We start from the raw sequence: 24,344 nt of genomic DNA on the forward strand, positions 1-24,344 counted from the left end.
AGAGGACAGCACAGCGCTGGGGCCGGGGCTTGGAAGAGAGACACCTGCAGCAGCAGCAGCAGGCCTGGGAGCTTGTTAGCAATGCAGACTCTCAGCCCGGCTCCGACCACAGTGAGGTCCCCCGTGATCTGCAGACACCCGCAGAAGAGTTGGAGAGGCGCTGGCTTAGGGACGGGCAGGCAAGCTCACCACATGCACGCATTTTCTAGGCTGCAATGCAAAATCCCTTGGACTGCGTGGTTGAACCACAGAAACATTTCTTCCTGGTTCTCCACGCTGGGCATCCAAGGCCAAGGTGTTGGCAGGGTTTGTGTCCTTTCTCCTTGGCTCACTGCCCCACACACCCTCGGCGCTCTGTGTGCTCTGTGGTCCTCCTTTGGGTCCACATCTCTTCTCGTGAGGGGCACGGCATGTTGGATTAGGGCCCCATCCCAACAGCCCCGTTCTAACTTAGCGCCTCTCAGAGGACCTGCACTCCAAATACAGTGACTTCTGAGGTGCTGGGGATTAGGACTTTGGGGTGGGGGAGATGGGATTCAGTCCACAACAGCATTGGAAACAAGAGAATGAAACTACCACTTGGAGGAGCCCGTGAGAGCCCGGAACCACACCCAGGGTAGGGCGGGAGCGTCTGCTGTCTCATCAGAGCCCTTGTGAGCAGCGGCAGCAGTGAATGCTGGCATGCAAGAGGCCGGGGAGAAATGGAAGTGGGGGTTTGCGTTTATGTTTAGGCATTGCTTCCACTCTTTCTGGGAACTTGGACAAGTTGCAGAAAATTCGTCTTCTGAAAACCAAAGGGCTCTTCCTTCCCAGGTGGTTGCAAGGATACAGAGAGCTGTGGGCGGAAAATGCAGAGTGCGTGCCTGGCCTGCCCATCTCCCCACCCTCCTCCGCCACTCCCGTTTTCCAGCAACCAAAATCCACTCCTGTTTTCCAGCAACCAAAATCCACTCCATTTTCTCCCCCAGGTGACTTGTGGCTTAATAGCGAGAAAAGCCAAAGGTTTAAAACCGCCGCAGCAGAATCGCAGGCAGCAGGCAGCAGGTAGCAGGTGCACGGGGTCTTAGCCATGCCAGGGAGCCTTCCCAGCCGCTGACTTCGCAGCAGCACTCGAAGGGAAAACTCATGGCTGAGCCCCTCGCTCTCAGTGCCTGGGGTTTCTCGCTTCTAAATAACAGGCTGCAAGCAATTTGATTTCATTTCCCTCCAAATTGCCCAGCTTGCAACCGGGGATGCAAGGTGGAGTCTCACAAATCGGTTCCGCTGTGCAAATGTGCAGGCGCCTGCTACCATGCGGGGCTTGGGAATGAGGCTGAGCCCCGGATGTCAAGGCAATGATTGTCATTTGCCTTTGGGGTCACACCGGGTTTGGAATGCAAGATTGTTCTCTTGAGTAGGTCGTTTCCATGCGTTCTGTGAAAATCTGCCCCGTGGGGATGGCTTAGTGAAGGGAGAGTGGGAAGATGGGGAGACCCCTTCTCCTGTCTGTGCGCAGAGGGGCTCGGAGCCGGAGTGAGCATGTGCACTGACATTTGGATGCAATAGGCAGAGGCTCATGCTGAGGAGGACCGGGCCGTCAGTCCCCTTCTAAGTGGCACGTCGCTGGTCCTCAGACACACTCCTTTTCTTTGTCTATCACCAGTTGTTTTAGAGGGGCTGCTTTAAACCTTGCTGCTATTGCATGGTTTGGGGTTTCCCATCTGTGGCGGGGGGAGGCTAGCAGGTCAGATGGAGGCCCTGGATTGGGGGCAAAATATCCTCCCCATAGATCTGGCCAGGATACCCAATTTATGGAGTTCTCAGCCCCTCTGCTCCCTCTCTGGCTCTTGGCTGTGTCAGTCTCGCCCCCATCTCTCCCTTTGCCAACAAGAACACAAAAATCCAGAGAGGGGAGGAGAGTTCACCCCGTGACTCACCTTGGGCAGATTCAAGCCGTGCCTCTCTCTGGCTACTGTCCTGGCACCGCCCACCCTGGCTGCCCCAGTCTCTGAGCTCCGCAGCCTGCTCCCCCACCTCCTGCCTGGGGACCACCCACCGCCGGCACATGGTGCTTTCGGCCTCATTGGCCAGGCCCTGGTCACAAGATCTTTGGCATCATACAATGGTGAGAGTCTTTGCTTGGCCATGTGTTCTTGGTTGGTTCTAGAACCTTCTAGGGGCATCTGTGAGCTTCCTTGCAAAATCAAGAACCCTGCCAAGTCAGTTTAGGAAAAGCCACCACCCCCTCCTCTTCCTTCATTCCTACTCACCTTGGACACCGGGTCAGGTTCCTTGGCCTCCACCAACCCCTGGGGAAGTCTGATCGCCCCTGCCTGCCTTCACCCAGAATCCTCTCGGGTAGTTTGTTTGTTTGTTTGTTTGTTTAAACAGGCAGAGTTAAACGTGAGAGAGAGAGAGAGACTGAGAGAAAGGTCTTCCTGCCATTGGTTCACCCCCCCCAAATGGCCGCTACAGCCAGTGCACTGCACCGATCCAAAGCCAGGAGCCAGGTGCTTCCTCCTGGTCTTCCATGCGGGTGCAGGTCCCAGGCACTTGGGCCATCCTCCACTGCCCTCCCTGGCCACAGCAGAGAGCTGGACTGGAAGAGGAGCAACCAGGACATAATCCGGTGCCCCAACCGGGACTAGAACCTGGGGTGCCGGTGCCGCAGGTGGAGGATTAGCCTAGTGAGCTGCGGCGCCTGCTGCTCTCGGGTAGCTTTGGCCAGTCCCCCTCGCCCCTGGTGTTTCTTCCTGGTAATTTGCTCCCCGCCCAGGCTTGCTCCTGACTGTAAACTCCCACTCTTCTGTGCCGTCTTCAGAGCTGAGCCCAGCGTCTCCAGCAGAGCCAGAGCCCATTGCCACAGCCCTTACACCTATCATTAGGATCCTGACTACAGCCTTCCTTATCTCGCTGTAACGAGGGCCATTGAATAATGTTCCTTTAATCTGCTGCCCTGATGCAGAAGAAAGAGTGAATAATTCATAATTGCTCCTTTCTGGAGCTCTTGCATTTTAACAAGCAACCCAAGCTTTAATTCATTTTAACATTCTTTTTAAAAGTAAGAAACTTGAAAGGTTAAAAAAAAAAGAGAGAGACCCAGTGAGGAGTTCCTGGGAGCCGTAGTCTCTGCAGAGGAGCCTTTGACTGAGCTACGCATGTGCCAACCTCCTGCTCGTGGCTCTGGCCAGTCTGCCTTCTGGTCATCGGCCCCGTGGGGTGGGAAGCTGCAGGTCACGGTTCCGCTGTGCATCACAGGCCTCTGTTGGCTGTAACCCCGGGCACATCAGCAGGAGGGCATGGTGACTCGAACTCTGGAACAAATGGCCGTAATTAGCCAAGACCCACGCCTGATTCTGATAGCATTTCTTCATGGGACCATGAAACAACTTCACGATCCCCCTGGCCCCTCGCTGACCGGCTTAACTCAGGATGGAACCGAGGGTTCTCAAGCTCGGAGCCCACGATCCACTCCTCCCTCGGGGGTCCCTCTGGCCTCTTGACCAGTGGGGGCTTGTTGGCTCAGGCCGAAACATCCATGTCATCCAAGCACGCAGCTCGAGACGCAGCCTGCAGTGTGTTAGACATTGGCTGTTTCCGAATGCAGAGCCGCTGTCAAGTTAAGAATCGGGCGGCCCGGGGGAGAGGAGCTTGGCTGCTTCCATCCTCCCAGCCTTCCCTGGAAGACCGCAGCAGGCTTTACGTTCCGGTGTGGCTGATGTATTTTTAGGGTACTAACAGCACCTTTGTTATCTGCCTCCGTTAATGGGCTCGTTTATAATCCACCTTTCAAAGGTCCTAACGACACTGACCGAGGGCACTGGTTCTAAGCTGGAGGAGATGTTGCCGTGGTGACCATACCTGGAGCCGTTGGAGTCCTCACTGCGTGCCGGCAGGGGAGTGTAGGCAGAGCGTGGGCCGCTGGCATTTAACAGGCAAAGCCACGCTGGGCCAGCCCCTGACAACTGTGGATTCTGTGTTGAAGACATCACCAGGGTCAAGACTGACAAGTCTTGGTCTATATGCCAGGGGTCAGGGGTCAGGAACTTTTTCCCCCTTCCCACCCAAGGGCCATTTGGATATTGATAGCATCATTCGCAGGCCACGAAAAGATGGTCAACTTAAAAATGAACCTGCTGCCTTATTTATTGAGTTCATTGAGTCCCTCCTGCGGTTGCCTTGGCAGAGCCAGAACAAGTGATTCTGCCGGCCGGCCGTTCCCCGGCCCTGCCTGGATCAACCACCCAGAGGGGATAATGTCCCCTGCAGCCTAGGGCCTCGGCCTGTCTCTGTCATTCCCGGCCTCTGCCCCGTCAGCGGTGCTTAGCCTTGCAAGGATCTTACGATCATGGTGGGAATATGATCAGTGTCCAGTTTCTTCATTCCTACTGCGTCCTGAGCCAAGATCGCTCCTGCCCTGTCATCTTCTCATTTTCAGTGGATGTCGTATGGTGCTTGGGTGGATAGCCTGTGTTGTACCCAGCCAGAGCAAAGGCAGTGTGACTTGTCTAGCTGGTTCCCTGGGTGGGGGTGGCCTCTCTAGGCAGCCCCCCCGCTCCTGGGAGCACAGGCACCAGCATCATCGGCTTCATCATCAAAAGACCTTTATGAAGCGCCCTGTGAACATCCCGGCCCTGAGGGTGCTGGGGGTAGGGGCTGGGGCGGGCTTTCTACAGAAATCTTCCCACCGGCCCCTGCCATCCGGGGCCTGTTGGCTCAGACAGACAGCATCTATGTCAGCCAACCACGAAGGTGTCCAAAGACCGGGCTGTGGGCCCCAGCCAGAGGGTGCGCACACGGAGTCTTAGGCAATGTTCATACCAAGAGTAAGGGCTTCTGGGAGCACAAAGACAGGCCGGACTCCTGCCTGGGGTTTTAGGAGCTCCTGGGAGAGAAGGAGGGAGGGGAGGAGGCCAGCAGGTAGAGGACTTGCCCAGGTGTCCCTGGCTCACAGTGCCCAGCCCGGGAGGCAGCGCGACGGCGGCTGGAGATGCCGCCCCCGTCTCACCTCCGTGCCCCCTCTGCTTCCCTCCACAGGTGTTCCATGAGCAAGGCATCCTCTTCGGCTACCGGCACCCACAGAGTTCCGCCACTGCCTGCATCCTAAGCCTTTTCCAGATGACCAATGAGACCCTCAACATCTGGACTCACTTGCTGCCCTTCTGGTACCTGCCAGCCCTGTGGCCGGCCCCTCTCACTCAGGAGCTCCGGGGACCAGAGTGGGACTTGGGAGGGCTGAGAGTCTGCTCTGGGTTTGGGGAGCCCCCTCCCAGGTGTGGGTGCGTGGGGGAGGGAGGGGGAGAGAGGTTGAGTCTGCCTTGGGATGGGCTGTAGGACACGGATTGTGGGAGGATTCGAGGGGGCTCCCCCAGCTCTCCTGCCCTTCCCTGCTCCTGGGCCTGGCTCGATGAGATTTACCTCCGGCTCCTTCTGCCTCGGGGCCTTCCAGGTCTCCCAGAAGCCCCGGTTGGGGTGTCCTGAGCTTGCACAAGTCAGCCATGCTGTCTGGGCCTCACCAAGCAGGCATGACGGTTGCACGCTTGCCAGGGCTGCTGTGAGGATTCGGGCAAAGACACAGAGCCATGGGTGTTCGTGGTCAGCCTGGGACCCATAGCAGCAGGGAGAGCCTGGGTTGGCAGCACTGGTGCAGAGCTGAGCACGAGGACACACGGATGGGGCTCCCAGACCGGCAGAGGGAGGTCTCGGTGAGAAACAGCCTCACACACCTCACAGCTTTGCTTACTGAGCAGAGAGCAGAGAGGGGCAGGCCCTCAAGCCTGACCAGGAAAGCTCCCATGCCCTAGCCTGTCCAGGAGTCAGAAGACAAACCTGGGCCAATGCACCCACCAGCTCAGTGCAGGGGAGAGAGAGACAGAGCCCAGGCTCGGGCTGGACGAGAGTGGTCTCGGTACGCAGCAGCGTGGCGGCCCTGGGGGCTGAGACTGGGGAGGGTGGAGCAAGGTCTCGCCCAAGGAGGTCATTGTCATTTTACAGTTTACTGCAGTGAAATGCCTACTGGCTGCTAAACAATAACCTGGTGAAGCCATGGAGTCCCCTTCTCCCAGCCCCCGCGTCTCTTGGAGCTCCCAGGCTCCCTCTGTCCCTCCCCAGCACCTGCTCACTGTTGGCATCATTGAGTCTCTGGGACTGCTTTTTTTATTATTATTATTTTTTAAGATTTATTTATTTATTTGAAAGGCGGAGGTGGGGGGGATGGGGGGAGAGACAGAGTTCCACCCGCTGGTTCACTCCCCAAATGCCTATAACAGTCTGGGCTGGGCCAAGACCAAGCCAGGAGCCAAGAACTCCATCCAGGTTCCCCATGTGGGTGGTGGGTGCCCAAGTACTTGAGCCGTTATCCATGCTTTCCTTTTAAAAAAGTAAAGATTTATTTTTATTTATTTTAAAGACAGAGTTGCAGAGAAAGAGAGAGAGAGGTCTTCCATCCACTGGTTCACATGACCACAATGAGCTGAGCTGATCCAAAGCCAGGAACCAGGAGCTTCCTCCGGATCTCCCACACGGGTGCAGGGGCCTAAGGACTTGGGCCATCTTCCACTGCTTTCCCAGGCCACAGCAGAGAGCTGGATCAGAAGTGGAGCAGCCGGGACTCGAACCGGCGCCCATGTGGGATGCTGGCACTGCAAGCCAGGGCTTTAACATACAATGCCACAGCGCTAGCCCTACCTTCCTTTTTTTTAAGATTTCTTTTTTTTTTTTTAATATTTATTTATTTATTTGAAAGAGTTACAGAGAGAGGTAGAGACAGAGAGATAGAAGGGTTTTTCCATCCACTAGTTCACTCCCCAGATGGCCACAATGGCTGGAGCTGAGCTGATCCGAAGCCAGGAGCCAGGAGCTTCTTCCAGGTCTCCCCCATGAGTGCAGGGGCCCAAAGACTTGGGCCATCCTCCGCTGCTATCCCAGGCCATAGCAGAGAGCTGGATCAGAAGTGGAGCAGCCAGGACTCGAACTGGCGCCCATGTGGGATGCTGGCACCGCAGGCCCATGCTTTAATCCACTGCCCCACAACACCTGTCACTCTCTCTGGCTTCTGACAGCCACGCGCTGTCCCATTTTCTGGATGAACCATGCTGGTTCTCTCTTGAGATTTGTGCTGCTACTGAGCACTGCCCTGGCCGCCCTTGACCTCTGTGCACACAGGCCTGCGGGTGACTTTCCAGCCAACCTGTAGCCAGGCCTCTGGCATCCGGCATCCACACCGTGCTAGGCTCAAAGCCCGGATCCCAATGCCCTTAGGGAATGGATGGGGTCTGAAGATGACAGGATACATTTTGAGAAACAGCAAATAGCTTGAGTTTGATTTCTTCCGCAGCAGGAACACAAAGGCCCGGCCCCAGGATTGAGCCACGCCCTGCAGTGCTAGCGGGGAGAGCTCCACTCACAGGCATTCCTGGGCCAGGGAGTCGACTGCCCAGGGCTGCTTTGCAGAGGGGAGGGCTCTGCGGCAGAGCCCTGGGCGTGGGGTTAAGGACAGGCGGCTGGGGGCGTGGAAAGTGCAGGGTCTCCGTGGACACGGCCGCTCAGAGAGGTGGCTGCAGTCTTAGGGCAGGCAGCCTGTGGAAGCGCAGAGGGAAATGATTAGTCCTCTCGGGCTCCACCTGGGGGACTGCAACCGTCCCGCAGGAAGTGCAGAAGTCAGGGGCAGTGTGACGCTGCCCTGTGCATCCTGGGGGTAACGGTCAGGGGATCCAGCATGATTTAATTCAAGGAGCTGAGGGGAGGGAGCCAGGAAGACTGCCTAGGAATATCCGACGGGCTTGTTTTCTGGGGTTCTGATGAGCAGAGCCAGGGCCAATGATATGGAAAGAGATGCCAGCACACAGATTGGAACTCTGTGCCGAACTTCCCCATGGTCGGCTGGCTTAGGAGGTGGTGAGCCTCCCATCCTTGGAAGCATACAAGCCGAGGCTAGAGCAGCTCTGGGGCAAGATGCCGGGGAAGGCATTCCATCACCAGATAGGAGGGGGCTGTTAGCACATCTGTCCGTTCCCGACTCACTGCCTGCCCTGCACAGGGCAAGGACGGGCAGCCGCAGGCTGAGTGCGCCGTGCTGTGTGTTGCAGGTTCTTCGTGTGGAGGTTTGCAACTGCGCTCTACGTGACTGACATCCCCAATGACAGCTACTCGTGGCCCATGCTTGTGTACATGTGCACCAGCTGTGTGTACCCCCTCGCGTCCAGCTGCGCACACACCTTCAGCTCCATGTCCAGGAACGCCCGGCACATCTGCTACTTCCTGGACTACGGCGCCGTCAACCTCTTCAGCCTGGGTATGTGAGGCCCTGCTCCTGCCGACTCTCTCCATGACCCAGCCACCTGCCTCCTCCCCTCCTCCCTCTGAGCTGGTGCGCCCTAGGGCGGTGACGGGTTTGCTGGGGTCCTGCCCGGGGTCCTGGGGAGCCTTTTTGGAAGAGACTGGTCTGCAGCGGGTGCTCTGAGGACAACAGCTCCCATCTGTAGTGTCTGCTGCTCCCTGTGGCGGGAGCTCAAAGCTGCCGCAAAAAGTTCATGGAACATGGAATTGAAAAGATCAATTTATTGGTGCAGAAAATTTTGAGACCCATGAATTAGATCGGAGGTCTTCAACACTTCATGGAAAATGCGTGTTATGAAAAAACTATGCCTCGAAATGAACTTCTTTTAATTCACTGTTTCATAAAATTAAAAATGTCTGTTATTTATTTGGGAGGCAGAAAGACAGAGCTCCCATCTACTGGTTCTCTCCCCAGATGCCTGCAGTGGGGAGTCTTGGCAGGACCAAGACAGAAACCAGGAGGGGGCCTGTGCTGTGGCTTAGTGGGCTAAGCCTCTGCCTGCAGAGCCGGCATCGCCTGTGGGTGCCAGTTCGAGTCCCAGCTACTCCTCTTCCCATCTAGCTCTCTACTTTGGCCTGCCTGGGAAAGAAGTGGAAGATGACCCAAGTCCTTGGGCCCCTGCTCCCACGTGGGAAATCTGGAAGAGCCTCCTGGCTTCAGATCAGCCCAGTTCTGGCCATTGTTGTCATTTGGGGGAGTGAACCGTCGGATGGAGGACCTCTCTCTCTCTCTCTCTCTCTCTCCCTCTCTCTGTCTACTCAAAAAAGAAAAAAAAAAAGACTGAAACAATACAATACAAAAGGAATACAATCTGAGTCTCCCGCGTGGGTGGCGGGGACCCAATGAGTTGAGCCATCACCGCAGCCTCCCAGGGTCTGCACTGAAGGAAGCCGCAGTCAGGAGCCAGAGCCAGGTCGCAAACTGGCACACAGCTGTGGGGTGTGGCATCTTACCTGCTAGGCTAGAGGCCCAGTCACCCGCACTCCCCTCCATGATGAGGTGGGAGGGGCGACGTGGCAACACGTAGAGCTTCCACAGGTACAGCAGACTGAGTACTTCGGGCTTCTGTTAACACGATGCATGTGATGGCGAGTCTGTGATTTACTGGCTCGTGACGACAGGTTTACCAGTCGGCTTGCAGGAGCCCTGAACAGCACCCCCCCCCCAGTCCCACCAGCCTGGGGAGCCGGCCCCCTGCACCTCCAGGCTGCCTCTGTCACACCTGGGAAGAGGCATTGGACATTATTTTTATTTTATTTGAAAGCCAGAGTTAGAGAGAGAGAGAGAGAGAGAGAGAGAGAGAGAGAGAGAGAGAAAGTTTTCTATCTGCTGGTTTACTCCTCAAATGGCCACAATGGCTGGGGTGGTGCCAGGCCAAAGCCAGGAGCCGGGAGCTTCTTCTGGGTCTCCCATGTGGGTGCAGGGACCCAAGCACTTGGCCATCTCCCGCTGTTTCCCAGGCCATTAGCAGGGAGCTGGATTGGAAGCGGAGCAGCCTGGGCTGGAACTTGGATGCTTGTGTAAGCAGGTGCACCACAGTGCCAGCCCCCATACTTACCTTTAAATCCATTGTCCATGAACATTTTAGGGTTCCCGAATATGCACAGACATACTCACACACAGTCTTACTGCCTCACTCCCTCTGCACCCCCATTGCCTGGCTGTGTGGCCCCTCTGCCCCACATTCGCTGAAACTGGGTACTGGGTACTGAGCCCCACCACCTCCCCCTGCCCCGACCACCAGGGCCAAGGCAGACACCTTCCCTCTGGGGCTGACTCACAGGCCTGTGACACAGGGGCTCTGCCGCATCCTCAGACCCCATCTGTCTCTGGCCCCAGGGCTGTACTCCCCGCCGGCTCTCATTCCCCCCGCCACCCCACCAGCCCCTTCCTCTGCTCTCCTGGGTGAGCAAGCTGACTTGGTCCCTGGGCCTGTGCCCTCGGTCCAGCTCCCTGGGTGACCTGCTCCGTGCCTCCGCCATTCCTCCCACATCTGATCAGCTACCAGGTTCAGCCAAGCGTCTCGCTTCTGTGTGCTGCTCACCACTGCGCCCTGCTCTCTTAGAGCAGGTCCCAGGCCACTCACCTGCCCATGGCCACAGCGCCTTGGTTTTTTTAAGGTTTTATTTTTATTATAATTACTAATAATATATTAATTTTATTAATATAAAATATTTTTATTTTATTTGAAAGAGTTAGAGAGGAGAGAGAGAGAGGTCTTCCATCTGTTGGTACCCTCCTCAAATGGCCACAATGGCCAGGGCAGTGCCAGGCTAAAGCCAGGAGCAAGGAGCTTCTTCTGGGTCTCCCACTTGGGTGCAGGGACCCAAGCACTTGGGCCGTCTTCTGCTGCTTTCCCAGGCACATTAGCAGGGAGCTGGATCAGAAGTGGAGCAGCCCGGACTCAAACCAGGCGGTGACTTTACTGACTATGCCTTGGCCCGGGCCCCACAGCGCCTTTCCCACCTCACCCAGCTGTTTCTACAACATCTCCTCGAACATCACCCCTCCCATTTACAACATCCCTGGGCTCCCGGTCACCTGGGGTGAAGTCCACAGCCCTTAGCCTGCAGCTTCCTGGCCCTGGTCGCCTGCCTCGCACTTACTGGTGATGGGAGTCAGCACCTGGCGTAAGCTGTGGACACCAGCACCTGCACCCATCGTACCATGGCACTGCAGGCCCAGTGCCCCCCACCCCAGCCTGCTACTTAGGCTCTCCCAGCCTCGGACATCTCACCCATGAAGTCAGCAGGACATCTTCCTCATGGGAGTATTGCGATTCAAGGGCTCTAATTTTTTAAATTCTATTGTTTTATTTCTGTGAAAGAGATCAGCAAGGAGGAGAGAGACGGAGGCCGACTTGTATCTGCTGATCCACTCCTCAAATGCCCACAGTAGCCAGGGCTGGGCCTGGCCAAATCTAGGAGCTCTGAGCTCCATCGTGGTCTCCCCACATGGGTGGCAGGCACTCAAGTATTTGGGCCACCACCTGCTGCCTCCTGGGGTGCACACTAGCAGGAGCTAAAATTGCACACAGAGCTGGGACTCAAACCCGGGCACTCTGATCTGGGCTGTGGGCTTCCCAAGTGGAGTGTTAACCACTGAGCCATGAGCTACCCCTAAGTATCTTCTAGGGGAAGCCCCTAGAGCAGTGCCCGGCCCTGGGGGCCAACAGAGGGCAGCATCCCCAGGGTCAGTGCTCGGACCGCACCCCTGCTGTAAGTGAGGCACAGTGAGGGTGTTGGCACACTCATAAAGACCAGAGCTAGGCCGGCGCCGCAGCTCACTAGGCTAATCCTCCACCTGCAGCGCTGGCACACCGGGTTCTAGTCCCAGTTGGGGCGCCAGATTCTGTCCCGGTTGCTCCTCTTCCAGTCCAGCTGTCTGCTGTGGCCCGGGAGTGCAGTGGAGGATGGCCCAAGTGCTTGGGCCCTGCGCCTGCATGGGAGACCAGGAGAAGCACCTGGCTCCTGGCTTCGGATCAGCACGGTGCGCCGGCCGCAGCACGCTGGCCGCAGTGGCCATTGGAGGGTGAACCAACGGAAAAAAAGGAAGACCTTTCTCTCTGTCTCTACCTCTCTCACTCTCCACTCTGCCTGTCAAAAAAAAAAAAAAAAAAAAAAAAAAAAAAAAAAAAGACCAGAGCCAGCGTCACAGTCGAAGCCCGTGGGGTCAGCCACTGCACCGAGCTCTCTTCCTCCGTCCCTGGCTCCCTGCGTGGTGCCCTCACACATGCCGCTCCCCCAAACCGTCTCTTCCCTTCCCTGCAGAGCTGTGAAGACTCTGCCCTGGGAACCTCAGAGACGCCCAAGCCTCGGCCCCTCCCGACCACAGCTCTGATCCCCAGCCTGCTCAGGGACTCCTCCTTCTGCTCTCTGTGGCCAGAAAGAGGACGAACGCTCACATTCCTTACCTGGAACGGAGCTGCGTCTGGGAAGGCCGCCCTGCCCTCCAGGACCCATGTGAACCCCAGCTGTCCTGCAGGCAGTGCCCCAGGCCAGAGCCATGCCCGATGCCCCTCCTCCTCACGCCTGGCTCCCCTTGCGCAGTTCGGGGCAGGGCCCGGGGCTCCCTGGCTCTGGTGTCGCCCGAGGTTCTTCCTGTCCCAGATGGGGAGCTGTCCACGGTGTCAGACCTGGAGGAGGGCTGGTCTACTCCCCGCTCGGTGGGGAGCACGGAACCAGGAGGCCCTCATGCCTGTGGGACCACCTCCCCTAATCCATCTGTGAAGTGACACAGGTGGCAGAGTTTCCGCCTTGACCTAGGATCCCAAGGGCTTTGAAGTTATTTCTTTTTTAAAAAAAAATATTTATTTGAAAGACAAGGTTACAGAGAGAGGTAAAGACAGAGAATGAGGGGTCTTCCACCCACTGGTTCACTCCCCAGATGGCCGCAATGGCCAGACCTGTGCTGATCCGAAGCCAGGAGCCAGGAGCTTCCTCCGGGTCTCCCACGCTGGTGCAGGGGCCCAAGGACTTGGGCATCTTCTACTGCTTTCCCAGGCCATAGCAGAGAGCTCGATCGGAAGTGGAGCAGCTGGGACACAACCTGGCGCCCATGTATGATGCCAGTGTGGCAGGCAGTGCCGGCCCCGGATTCCTAGGATTTTGAGGTCTTTGGTGTAATGAGTGACCACTGAGAGGCCTTGTGGGACCTGTGGGGGGAGGGAGGGGTACAGATCCAGGCCCCTCCCTCCAGGTGAAGCTCACCTGGCCCCTTTGAAAAGGATGGTGGGCAATCAGGTGTCTAAGAGGTGCTTGGGAGCCCACGGCTCACAAACTCAGAAACCTGAAAGCAACCCGGCCCCTCATGGGCCTGGCCGCCAGCCCCAGCAACGGCCCTACTACCAGCACCATGTCTCCACAAGAAGCACCCTGGGGGCACCAGCAGGCGAGATGCCTGCCCCCAAGACATGAGCTGCGCACACTGGCACTGTCCACCTGGGGGGACAGCATGTGGCTAAAAGCTGGGCCTCGGTCGCCAGGCTGCCTGGGCTGCACCCTGGGCTCTGCCGCGTTCTAGCTGTGTGACCCTGGGTGAGCTGCTAGCCCTCTCTGTGCCTCTGTGTCCTCGGCAGGATCTGTGCAGGCGGGAGGTGGTGGGGGCTGCAGCAAAGGCTCTGGGCAGGCAGAGGGCGCGGAGGGGCACACCCTGGGCACGGGTCGTGGGAAAGGCCAGGGCACAGAGGCGGGCGGAGGTGTGGGGTGCTAGCGGCAGGCCAGGCTTTGTTCCGAGGCTGTTTTCCCTCCCCAGGCTCTGCCATCGCCTACTCTGCATATGCGTTCCCCGACGCGCTGGTGCGCACCGGCTTCCACGATTACTTTGTGGCCATGGCTGTGCTGAACAGCGTCCTTAGCACCGGCCTCTCCTGCTACTCCAGGTACCCGGAGCTCTGGGCTCAGCTGGGAGCGGCGCATGCAGCGGGGGAGGGCATGGGAACCGGGGCTCACGCCCAGACGGTTTTTTTTTTTTAAGATTTATTTTATTTATTTGCAACACAGAGTTTCAGAGAGAGGTAAAGACAGAGAGAGAGGTCTTCCATCCGCTGGTTCACTCCCCAGATGGCTGCAACGGCCGAAGCTGCACCGATCCGAAGCCAGGAGCCAGGAGCTTTTTTCCGGGTCTCCCACGCAGGTGCAGGGGCCCAAGGACTTGGGCCATCTTCTACAGCTTTCCTAGGCCACAGCAGAGAGCTGGAACAGAAGTGGAGCAGCCGGGACTAGAACCTGCGCCCTTATGGGATGCCGGTGCTTCAGGCCAGGGCTTTAACCCACTGCACCACAGCACCAGCCCTAGATGTTTTTTTTTTTTTTTTTAAACCAAGAGGCCCCACAAATTACACAGCTGATGCTCCATGAACTTTGTTTGCTCCTCTGTAAAACGGACCCAATGCCGTCTGAGGCTGATGTAATGGACCCAGGATGCCTCCCGAGAGCCTGGCCCAGAGGAGCCCCCCAAAAAACGCAGTTTGCCACTGACAGTCACCTGGGGCCTGCCTGGTGTGTGGCTAGGTGACGAGTGAAAGAAATGTCTCGCCTGTCTCCCGTGGCCGGCGAGTCACGTCCAGCTCTCGTTGGATATGAGTGTGAAAGACATCGCCAAGGGGTCGATGCCCACACTGCTTATCCAGCTCAGTTCCCTGAATTCATCAGGGAGCCTCCCGGTGGCCGTGTCAGGTGCCAGACCTGTCCGGTCTAGACTATGGCAAGGTGCCCGCACTGCCAGGGCTGGGAGCCTCTGTGGCAGGGCAGGAGGAGCATGGAGGGAGGCTGGGCGGTCGCACCCCAACAGCTTTGCCCACAGCCAGTGTGCATCGCTGCCCTCGGGAGCCTGGGAGCGCACAGGGACGGCGAGAGCGACTCTGCCCCTTCTCCACGGTGATTCTGTCTCTGGCTTCCTTTGGGTGACAGTTAAGTCTTGCAGGACCCAAGGACACGAGGAGTTTCCTGAACTTGACGAAGTGAGTTTCTTAAAAATACAGAAGAGAGGCTGGTGTTGTGGCGTAGTGGGTAGGTCGGGTGCCAGCCACATCATCATCCCATAAGGGCTCTGGTTCAAGTCCTGACTGCCCCACTTCCGATCCAGCTCCCTGCTAATGTCTGGGAAAAGCAGCAGAAAATGGCCCAAGTGCTTGGGGCTCTGCACCCTATGGGAGACTTGGATGAGGCTCCTGGCTCCTGGCTTCAGCCTGGCTCAGCCCTGGCCATTGTGGCCATCTGGGAAGTGAACCAGTGGATGGAAGACCTCTCTCTCTTTCTTTGTGTGTGTGTGTGTGTTTCATCTCTGTGGCTCTAGCTTTCAAATAAGTATTTTTTAAAAAACTAAAGTACAGAAGAATTCTTATTTAAGATTTATTTTATTTATTTATGTTTTGAAAAAGAGAGAGAGAGAGAGAGAGAGAGAGAAGTCTGTCTTCTACCGGTTCACTCCCCAGATAGCTGCAATAGCTAGGGCTGGGGTTAGGGCTGGGCCAGGCTGAAGCAGGAGCCTGGAGCTCCATCCAGGTCTCCCACGTGGGTGGCAAGGGTCTAAGCACTTGAGCCAGCTTTGCTGCTTTCCCAGGCGTGTTAGCAGGGAGCTGGATCAGAAGCAGGGCAGCTGGGACTCGGACTATGGGATGCAGGTGTCACAGGCTGCAGCGCTCCGTGCGATGCACAATTCCAGCCCCCCAAGAATCAAATCCCAAGAGGTTTGGAAGTACCCTCCTCAGCTCGCCCTCCTTCGTCTCTCTTCTGCGTCGGGTTGGAGGCGTGGGGGTCGCTTTCCAAGGCAGCCCGAGTCTCATTCCTGGGAAATCCCCCGGGGAGGGAGGAAGCCGCAGCCCTGGCCTAAAGCTGGGAGCAGCCCGGCGGGGGCAGAGCGCACAGCCGGACACAGAGGAGGCCTCACGGTCTCTAAGTCAGAAACTCCGCGCCAGGTCGGGAGCTGAGGGGCTGCGCAGATGACAGAGACAAGGAGCTCGGGAACGTGCCCTGGGACGGGCGGGCGAGGGGACCCCAGGGGGAGACGTGGCCGCGACGCCAGCGGCCGCCCACCAACAAGGACCCGTGCAGTGCTGGCACAGGACCTGCCTGCGTGGGCTCGGGGCGGGAGCCTGCGGCTCACCTGCGCCTGGGCCGTGGCCGGCGCTGGCCCTGTCTGGCCCAGTGGCTGTGGTGTTGGGAATTTAAGGTAGAGGACAGGGCCTGGATCCCAGCCCTGTTCCCCTGAGGGCTGGCTGTGTGGCCTCAGGCCAGGCGTTGCCCCTTGTGGGTGCCACGGTCCACGCCTTCAACAAGGACCTCTGGGAGGCGGAGCTCAGGGCTCCTCTGGCCCCGCCCCAGCCCCACACCTGCAACCACACAGGAGACAGGAACCCGGGTTATTCACAGACTCACCAGAAAACCGCGGGTTCAGTGGCGTGTGTGGCATCCCGGGACAGACCAGGAGGGTCAGTCTGCACACGCAATACTTGTGTCGTCCCTGGTGGAATTCACTTCAAATGCGTGTGTTCCAGAGCCTCCGAGAGGGGCTCGAGAGCATGCGTGCCCACCCCATGTGCCTGGGGGTGGCCGAGGGCCCGAGCTGGGCCTGCTCACGCTAAGCCTGGCACCCAGAAGCCCATTAAGGGGGCCTCACGCCCCTCAGGAGCGTGGGTTGTGCCAGGTTTGCTGGGCGGCCTCTGGCACATGCAGCCCGGGGCTTTCGGCAAAGAGCTGCTCAGTGAGAGGTCAGTGGCCGGTGCTGGGGGTGGGTGACGAGCCCTCTCCCCGGGAGACGGTGAGCTGCGCCCTGGGCTTGAGTTCAGGGGGGCCTGAGCCAGCCTGGAGGGAGTTGGGAGGTCAGCCCTGGGTGGAGGCAGGAGGCGCCGCAGTCAGTGGTGGTTCTCAGAGGTTGGAGGGGGCGCGGCCAGATGACAAGGTGCTGCTGCGGCCGGGCGTTCCTGTGCTTCTCTAAAACAGGGCAGTGCGCACCATAGCACGACAGCCATGACCACACACACACACACACATGCACACACGCACACACGCAGCACAGCTCTGCAAGACAGCGATTTCTCCCAAGGCCCACTGGTGGCCAGCGCTACTTCCAAATTCCAGCCTTGTTGCAAGGGTTTCGGCAGGGTTTAGGAGAGACTGGTAGGAAAAGCAGCCTTTGGCTCCTGGGGTTAGGCTGAGCCTTGGAGACCTCGGGGAGTGTCCGGCGGCTGCTGGAATCTCTGGATGTGGCGACACCTTGTGGCCCGAGGTGGGATTGCACCTTAGTGGTGGGAGGGACCTCGGTGGCCACGGGCCCTCCTATCTTTTTTCCTCTGCTGCTGTCTCTCTCCTGTTCTGCTTTTTCTCTTTCCTTTTTCCCCTGTAGACTCGGCTTTGCAGCTGGAGAGGCTGGTCTGTTTGCCCCTGGGCGAAATGTTTATCTCCAGTCGCAGCAAACCCATGCTTTGGGGGATGGCGCTCGCCAGCCTGGGCCAGATTTCTTCACTTGTAAGTGGCCAAGGGAGTGCACTTCGAGAGCAAGCCTCTTTTGGCTCGGAAATGGCAGGTGCCGGAAGTGCACAGGGCCTGACGTGGTTGGGCAGGGTCTGCCAGGGGAGGCTGACAAGGCAGTTACGGCAGGCGCCCTGGTTCTTGGGGTCGAGGGAGAGAGAGAGCCTGGGCCAGGGTCTGAGGATCGCTCAGCCTGCAGGGGAGCAGGCTGGAAGGAGGGGGCGTGGAACGAGGGAGCCAGACAGCCTTGGGTTCAAATCCTAGCTTTCCTCTCTCCTTAGCGCTCGTCGGCCCTTGGGCCAGTCGCCCAGTCCGTCTGCTCTCTCCTGTCTCTGTTTTCTGATGCAACATAGCTGCGAGACAGGGAGGGGAGCGCGTGGAGACAATGCAGGCACATGAGTGTGTTAGAATCCAGCATCTTGTCAGGGTGAGTCTGTGCTGGGCGCAGTGCAGGGCCCCTTGCGAGCGTCATTCTTCATCAACTCCTCCTACGGGAGGCGTAGCTGCTGCTGGGATCCGAGGGCAGAGGCAGGATTCAAACCCAGGGCGCCTGGATCACTCACAGTCAACGCACCGCACTGCCTCGTGTCTCCCGGGGCCTGGGGTTCAATCTGAGGCCGTGGCTGCTGTTCGGGGGAGGATGCATTGCGGTCCCCGTCTTCTCTCCCTCCACCTCCCTGGGCTGCTGTGCCTTCTCCACCTTCTCTGATTCACAGGCAGGGTCGGGAGAGATGCGGAAGCCAAGTGGGAGCTTGTCTCTGGACGCCGTGGGGGCGTCTCAGGGCCCAGGTGGCCCCCTCTTGCCTGGCAATGCAGATTCTGGTTGTGTCCAGGCCTGACCCGGTCCAGCGCCTGCCTGTCCCTGAGAAGGGTTCCTGGGGAGTGGGAGTCTCTGCAGGAACCGCCCCCTCCCGCCCCCTACCCCACCCCCCTGGCCGAGGGTTCCAGGCAGCAGCTGGCTCAGTGGTCAGGTGACGACACTGGCCTGGGGGAATGGGCCGAGCTTGGAGAGAGCCGTGGAGAGTGTTTGAGGGACAAAGGGAAGGATGCGGGCTGGCACAGAGGAGCAGAGGTGGGGAGCAGGGGCCAGGACACGGACCCCGTCCCGCCAGACAGCATGACATGGGCCACAACCAATGGCACAGGCTGAGAGTGTTCAGGGCATTGAGGGCTTCAGCAGATGGGGCCACAATGGCCCCCGAGAGCCTCAGCGCCCTGGCCGTGCCTGCCACCCACGCTGGGGCCTCGGGCTGCAAGGCCCCAGCCCTCCACGGTCCACTGCGATATAAGTGGGTGCCTGGCCTCGGCAGCCCACCCGGCAGGGCATGTGAGTGCCTGCCTACCCGAACCTCAGATCGGAGCCATGGTTTTGGGTAGAGACTCCCGGCCCGGGAAGTCCTCCCGGTGCCCAGCCTGTGCTGTGCCATCCCCCAGCCAGCTCGGCCGTGACTGTGTGGAGGGTCTGCCTCTGCGATGGTCGCATCTCTGGTTCAAGTGCAGCTCTGTTCTGGGTTGGAGGGGGCTGTGCGTGGTGGTGAGCGAGGAGGGAAGGCCGGCGTCCCTGTGTGTGCACACGGTCAGCCTAGCAGCCTCTCCTGGGTCACACGCTCACGACAACCCTGCATGGTGTGGCTCTGACTGGCTGGGGCATCTTGGCCTTCGTGCAGGGGCCTCCATGGGGGTGGGGGGAGGCTGTGCCATGGCTCCCCATCCCCCATCTCCCTGTGCTGATGGTAATCATAAGGTTTCATTTTTTAATTAATTTATTTGCAAGGCAGAGGGACAGAGATGCAGAGAGAGAGAGAGAGAGAGAGATCTTCCATCTACTGGTTCACTACACAAATGGCCACAACAGCTAGGGCTGGGCCAGGCTGAAGCCAGGAGCCTGGAACTCCGTCTGGGTCTCCCACATGGGTGCAGGGGCCCAAGCACTTGGACCATCATCCACTGCCTTCCCAGGCGCATTCGCGGGGAGCTGGATTGGAGGCTGAGAAGCCAGGACTCAAGCTAATGTTCTGATATGGGGGGCTGGCATCCCAAGCAGTGGCTCACCCACTGCACAGAACCACCACTCACTGCAGTTAAATAATTTGGCCATTGAAGGATTCTGCCTGGCGCCTTCTCCTGAGCTCGGCCTGGACACCACTGCTCTTACGTGGCAGGACAGGGTCTCCCAGGAGGTCTCGCTCAGAGCTCCTGTTCCCTTCCTGCAGATGGGAGAAGAGAGAGGCTGATTGCCAGGCCCTGGCTGGTTTTGGTGAGCACACGTGTGTGTGTGTGTGTATGTGTGTGTGTCTGTGTATGTTTCCCGAAACCCATCTCAGCCCCGTTTCTTCTCCATTTCCGCCCGGGATTTAGGTTTCTTGAGATCCAGAAGCCAGGACTCTGCAAGTTGCTTCGCATCCTCGCCTTTGCATACCCCTACACCTGGGACTCCCTGCCCATCTTCTACAGGGTAAGGGCCCTGCCTGATGGTGCCTGTGCTCGGAGCATGGCACTGGGCACCCCAGGGACACATGGAAGTCCAGGCCCAGGTGCTGCCTTCATAGCACTGGGGTGCGCTCAGGGGACGGCTCTCACAGAGGCCCAGGCAGGCAGTGTGACTGGAGGCTCGGGAGCAGCTGCAGTGAGCAGGGCGGGGCCGGCAGCGAGGGGTTCTGCAGAGTGAGCAGGAGAGCGGGCTCTGGAGGCAAACCTAACTCTCGCTGCCAGTCTTCGGGCAGGGCAAGTTCTCTGTGCCTTGATTTCCCTCATCTGTACAGTGGGCAACAGGACAACATCTCTGATCAGGCTGTGGGCAGGATTCCAGGAGGTAACTTGTGCAGTGCGGCTGGTGGCGAGAGTCTAATGATGTATTCATTGTTGGCATCATCCCAGGTGTTAGTACTGGAGCAGAGGGTATGAATGAGGGTCTCGCAGGGTAGATGGGAGTTGAACGGAACGCACAGAGGAACAGGGTGTTGGAGGGACAGCAGGAAGGACAAGAAGGGGAGCATCCGTGCACTTGGGCCCAAGTTCAAGTTCTGGTGCCTCTGCCCACACACCAGCTGTGTGGCCCTGGGCAGTGCGCATCACCTCTCTGAGCTGCTCTCCCCTTTATCTGTAAATGAGGCCAGCCTCCCCTCCTTCGTAGGAGGTAATGAGGATTAAGCAAAACCACGGTCTCAGCACTGCCCAGCACCTGGTGACCGGAGTCCCTTCCCTTGACCGCGGGCCATGAGACGCAGACAGCAGGGCCAGGAGCAAAGCTGGTAGGCAGAGCTGCATCTGGCAGCCCGAGCAGTCGGCGAGGGCTCTGGGCTCCAGCGGTGTGGGTCTGGGGGCAACCCAGAGATGCCAGTGTAGCCCATTCCCCTCACCCCTTCCTCGAGGGCGCACACCGCACACAGGAAGCCAGAGCAGACGGAGCAAGCCAGTCCCACGCACCACCAACTCGCACAGCGCGGAGCTGCATCCTTACCAGCGCCGTGTGCTGGGCTGCGGTGGGGGAGGGCGTGTCGCTCTCCGCCAGGGCTGCCTGGATCCCACCCTGGCCTCACCACCTGGCTCACAACTCACTTTTCCGATCTGCCACTGGGGGCAGTAGCGTGTGCCTGACCCTACTCAGGTGCGAGATGAGCGGAGCAGGCGTGGCCTGGCGCCCTCTGTCGGTGGGAACCATTGCTCTCGCTAGGTGAGGACCCCACAAAACTGTGCTGCGGCTGCAGTTAGGCGCGGCCATGCAGTGGATACCCCGGTTCCAAGCGGTTTCAAGTGTGAACCTGCTGCTGCGTGCACATTTTACCCCAAAAAAGGAGTGGCGATTTATCCGCGAGCATTTTCCTTTCCCCTTCCTCTTCTCTTGTTTGAGTTTCCATTCCTTTCTTCCTCTTTCCCTCTATTTCTCTCCTGTAACTAAATAACCCCGAAGACTCCCAGGAGCCTTTGGGGGTTAAGCCGCAGCTGTCCGTGGTCTCACTGGGTCACCCTCAGAGCATTGCCCCTTCCGGCCCTGACCCCGGGGAGGTGCACGCTGAGATGTGTGGGTGTCAGGGCCCCCTCCCCAGTCTCAGTTGCAGGTGGGTGAGGGAGAAGGACCACCTGCACCTGTCCCCCTCTGGTGACCCGCACTTTCTCTGCCTCCCTGCAGCTCTTCCTGTTCCCAGGGGAGAGCGGCCAGAACGAAGCCACCCTGTACCACCAGAAGCACATGATCATGACGCTCCTGGCCTCTTTCCTGTACTCGGCACACCTGCCCGAGCGCCTGGCCCCGGGCCGCTTTGACTACATCGGTGAGCGGCGATGGCCTCGGGGTGCAGGGGGTGGGGTGGGGTCCGTCCTGGGCTGCAGCTGCAACGGTGGGCTGGGGGAGGGGCAGGAAGCTGTCCAGGTGCCAGCCACGGTGAGTGACACGGCAAGGCGACAGAGGCCCTGTGTGCAGCCCAGCACAGGGCCAGGCAGGAGGCGAGGGGTGAAGAGAAGCAGGTCTAATGCATTCTGATGGGCTGCAGGCTGGGGAGTCCCATTGGTATCTAGAACATGGGGTGCCATTGTGTTTTTAAAATATTTATTTATTTATTTGAAAGGCAGAGTTACAGAGAGGCAGAGGCACGGGGTGGGGGTCTTCCATCTGATGGTTCACTCCCCAATGGTCCAAACAGCCAGAGCTGAGCCAATCTGAAGCCAGGAACCAGGAGCTTCTTCTGGGTCTCCTAGGCGAGTGCAGGGGCCCTAGGACTTGGGCCATCTTCCACTGTTTTCCCAGGCTATAGCAGAGAGCTGGATCAGAAGTGGAGCAGCCAGGACTCAAATCGGTTGTCCATATGGGATGCCGGCACTGCAGGTGGCAGCTTTACCTGCCATGCCACAGTGCCGGCCCCTTGGGATGCCATTGTTAAATGAGCATTGGGGGCAGCCCTGGAAGGGAACAGGAAAGAGGGTAGCAGACACCAGGGGGCAGCGAAGAGCAGGGAGAGCATGTGTCTTGTGCGTGGTGTGTGGGTGTGTGGGGCCAGGAGTCCTGGGCCAGCAGTGGCTCTCAGGTGTACCCCTGGCCAGCAGTGTCAGCGTCATCTGAGAACGTGCAGACCCCCTTGATCCAGGAGCTCTAGGGGTTGGGGACAGAGACCTTGGGATTCTCCTGGGAACCTGAGTAGCCAAGGTGTGACACAGGGTGCAGCCGAGGGTGATGGTGTCACCATCAGGGGGCTGACACCTACTTGGGGGAGTTGTTTCCCTGTCTGGGGAGGGGGCGGGGCTGGTGGGATGCACAGTGGGATGCAGCCTTGGGTCACTGCGGCTCCCCGCATTGGCGAATCCCAAGGTGAGAGCTCCTTAGAGGTGCGCTGTGGGACTCAGAGGGCCTGTCACAGCCTCTGTCACGTTCCCCCTGGTTGCCCACCTCTTCCTACCCAGGGACGTGGCCAGAGTTGCTTTGTTTGATCTGATCAGCCTTTCACCACCTTTTCTTCTGTTGTCCTGCCGGAAGAGCTGACAGCCAGCAAAACGCTGGGGGAGCAGCGAGGACGGGGCCCACCCCTGGCCCCCGCCTGGCTGGACAGGAAGTCTCCCAGCCCTGGGCCTGACTTCTCCAGCATGCAGCCTTCTTAGTAGCATTTTAGCTACTCACCACCACCCTGTCCTTGGGTCTAGGGATAGAGAAGAAAAACACCCCCGGGAGATCACTACGAGACCTTTGGAGACGTTTCCGGTCCTTGGATAACTGAGGCTGCTGGAGTGGGTATCCCCTCCCAGCACCAACTCGCAGGCCCGTGGGACACTCCAGCAGGAAGCTCCGCCCGTCCCCGGTGGGCGGCTGTTGGCACCGCTTACCTGCTGCAGGTGCGGTGCACGCATGGCCACTGCCGACGTGGCTTTCTGTGCTATCTCCCACTGGGATGGAGACAGGGCTGGTCCCGCCAGGGAGGTCCCGGGCACAACCCCGACTCTTACTTCTGCTGGGCGGAGACTCCTTCTTTAAGTCTCATGTCGTCCTGTGAGTCTGCTGGGGCTGCCATGACTCGGCGCCCCAGGCTGGGTGGCTGGAACGACACAAACACTGCATGCAGTCCTGGGGGCCGGGAGCCTGGGGTCAGGGTGTCTGCAGGGTCGGCGTCCTCCAGGTTTGCACTCCTTGGCCGGGGTTCTGGGGTCAGGGTGTCTGCAGGGTCGGTGTCCTCCAGAGTCCTGGGGGTCGGGGGCCTGGGGTCAGGGTGTCTGCAGGTTGGCGTCCTCCAGGTTTGCACTCCTTGGCCGGGGGCCTGGGGTCAGGGTGTCTGCAGGGTCGGCATCCTCCAGAGTCCTGGGGGCCGGGAGCCTGGGGTCAGGGTGTCCACAGGGTCGGCGTCCTCCAGGTTTGCACTCCTTGGCCGGGAGCCTGGGGTCAGGGTGTCCACAGGGTCAGCATCCTCCAGAGTCCTGGGGGCCCGGGGCCTGGGGTCAGGGTGTCCACAGGGTCGGCATCCTCCAGAGTCCTGGGGGCCGGGAGCCTGGGGTCAGGGTGTCCACAGGGTCGGTGTCCTCCAGAGTCCTGGGGGCCGGGGGCCTGGGGTCAGGGTGTCCACAGGGTCGGCGTCCTCCAGGTTTGCACTCCTTGGCCGGGGTTCTGGGGTCAGGGTGTCCACAGGGTCGGCATCCTCCAGAGTCCTGGGGGTCGGGGGCCTGGGGTCAGGGTGTCTGCAGGGTCAGCGTCCTCCAGGTTTGCACTCCTTGGCCGGGGGCCTGGGGTCAGGGTGTCTGCAGGGTCGGCATCCTCCAGAGTCCTGGGGGCCCGGGGCCTGGGGTCAGGGTGTCCACAGGGTCAGCATCCTCCAGAGTCCTGGGGGCCGGGAGCCTGGGGTCAGGGTGTCTGCAGGGTCGGCGTCCTCTAGGTTTGCACTCCTTGGCCAGGGGCCTGGGGTCAGGGTGTCCACAGGGTCGGCATCCTCCAGAGTCCTGGGGGCCGGGAGCCTAGGGTCAGGGTCCTCCAGGTTTGCGCTCCCCGGATGGGAGATGACCGCCTTTCCCTCTGCCTTCACGCAACCTTGTTCCTCGTGCGCCTGCAGGTCTGCGTGCCAGTCTCCTTCCTGCAGGACTGGGGA

General features: G+C 59.1%; 1 protein-coding gene across 1 annotated transcript in view; it reads left to right on the forward strand.

Moving 5' to 3' along the window:
- Window positions 1-24,344, forward strand: part of PAQR5 (progestin and adipoQ receptor family member 5) — an 81,022-nt gene that overhangs the window by 53,102 nt on the left and 3,576 nt on the right. The window contains exons 3-7 of the mRNA XM_062204819.1: window positions 5,017-5,144; window positions 8,067-8,272; window positions 13,571-13,697; window positions 19,645-19,741; window positions 21,416-21,557. Coding sequence (XP_062060803.1) covers window positions 5,017-5,144; window positions 8,067-8,272; window positions 13,571-13,697; window positions 19,645-19,741; window positions 21,416-21,557 — 700 coding nt within the window. The remainder of the gene's footprint in view (window positions 1-5,016; window positions 5,145-8,066; window positions 8,273-13,570; window positions 13,698-19,644; window positions 19,742-21,415; window positions 21,558-24,344) is intronic.

Source organism: Lepus europaeus, chromosome 11 (assembly GCF_033115175.1).
Source record: "Lepus europaeus isolate LE1 chromosome 11, mLepTim1.pri, whole genome shotgun sequence".
NCBI lineage: Eukaryota > Metazoa > Chordata > Mammalia > Lagomorpha > Leporidae > Lepus > Lepus europaeus.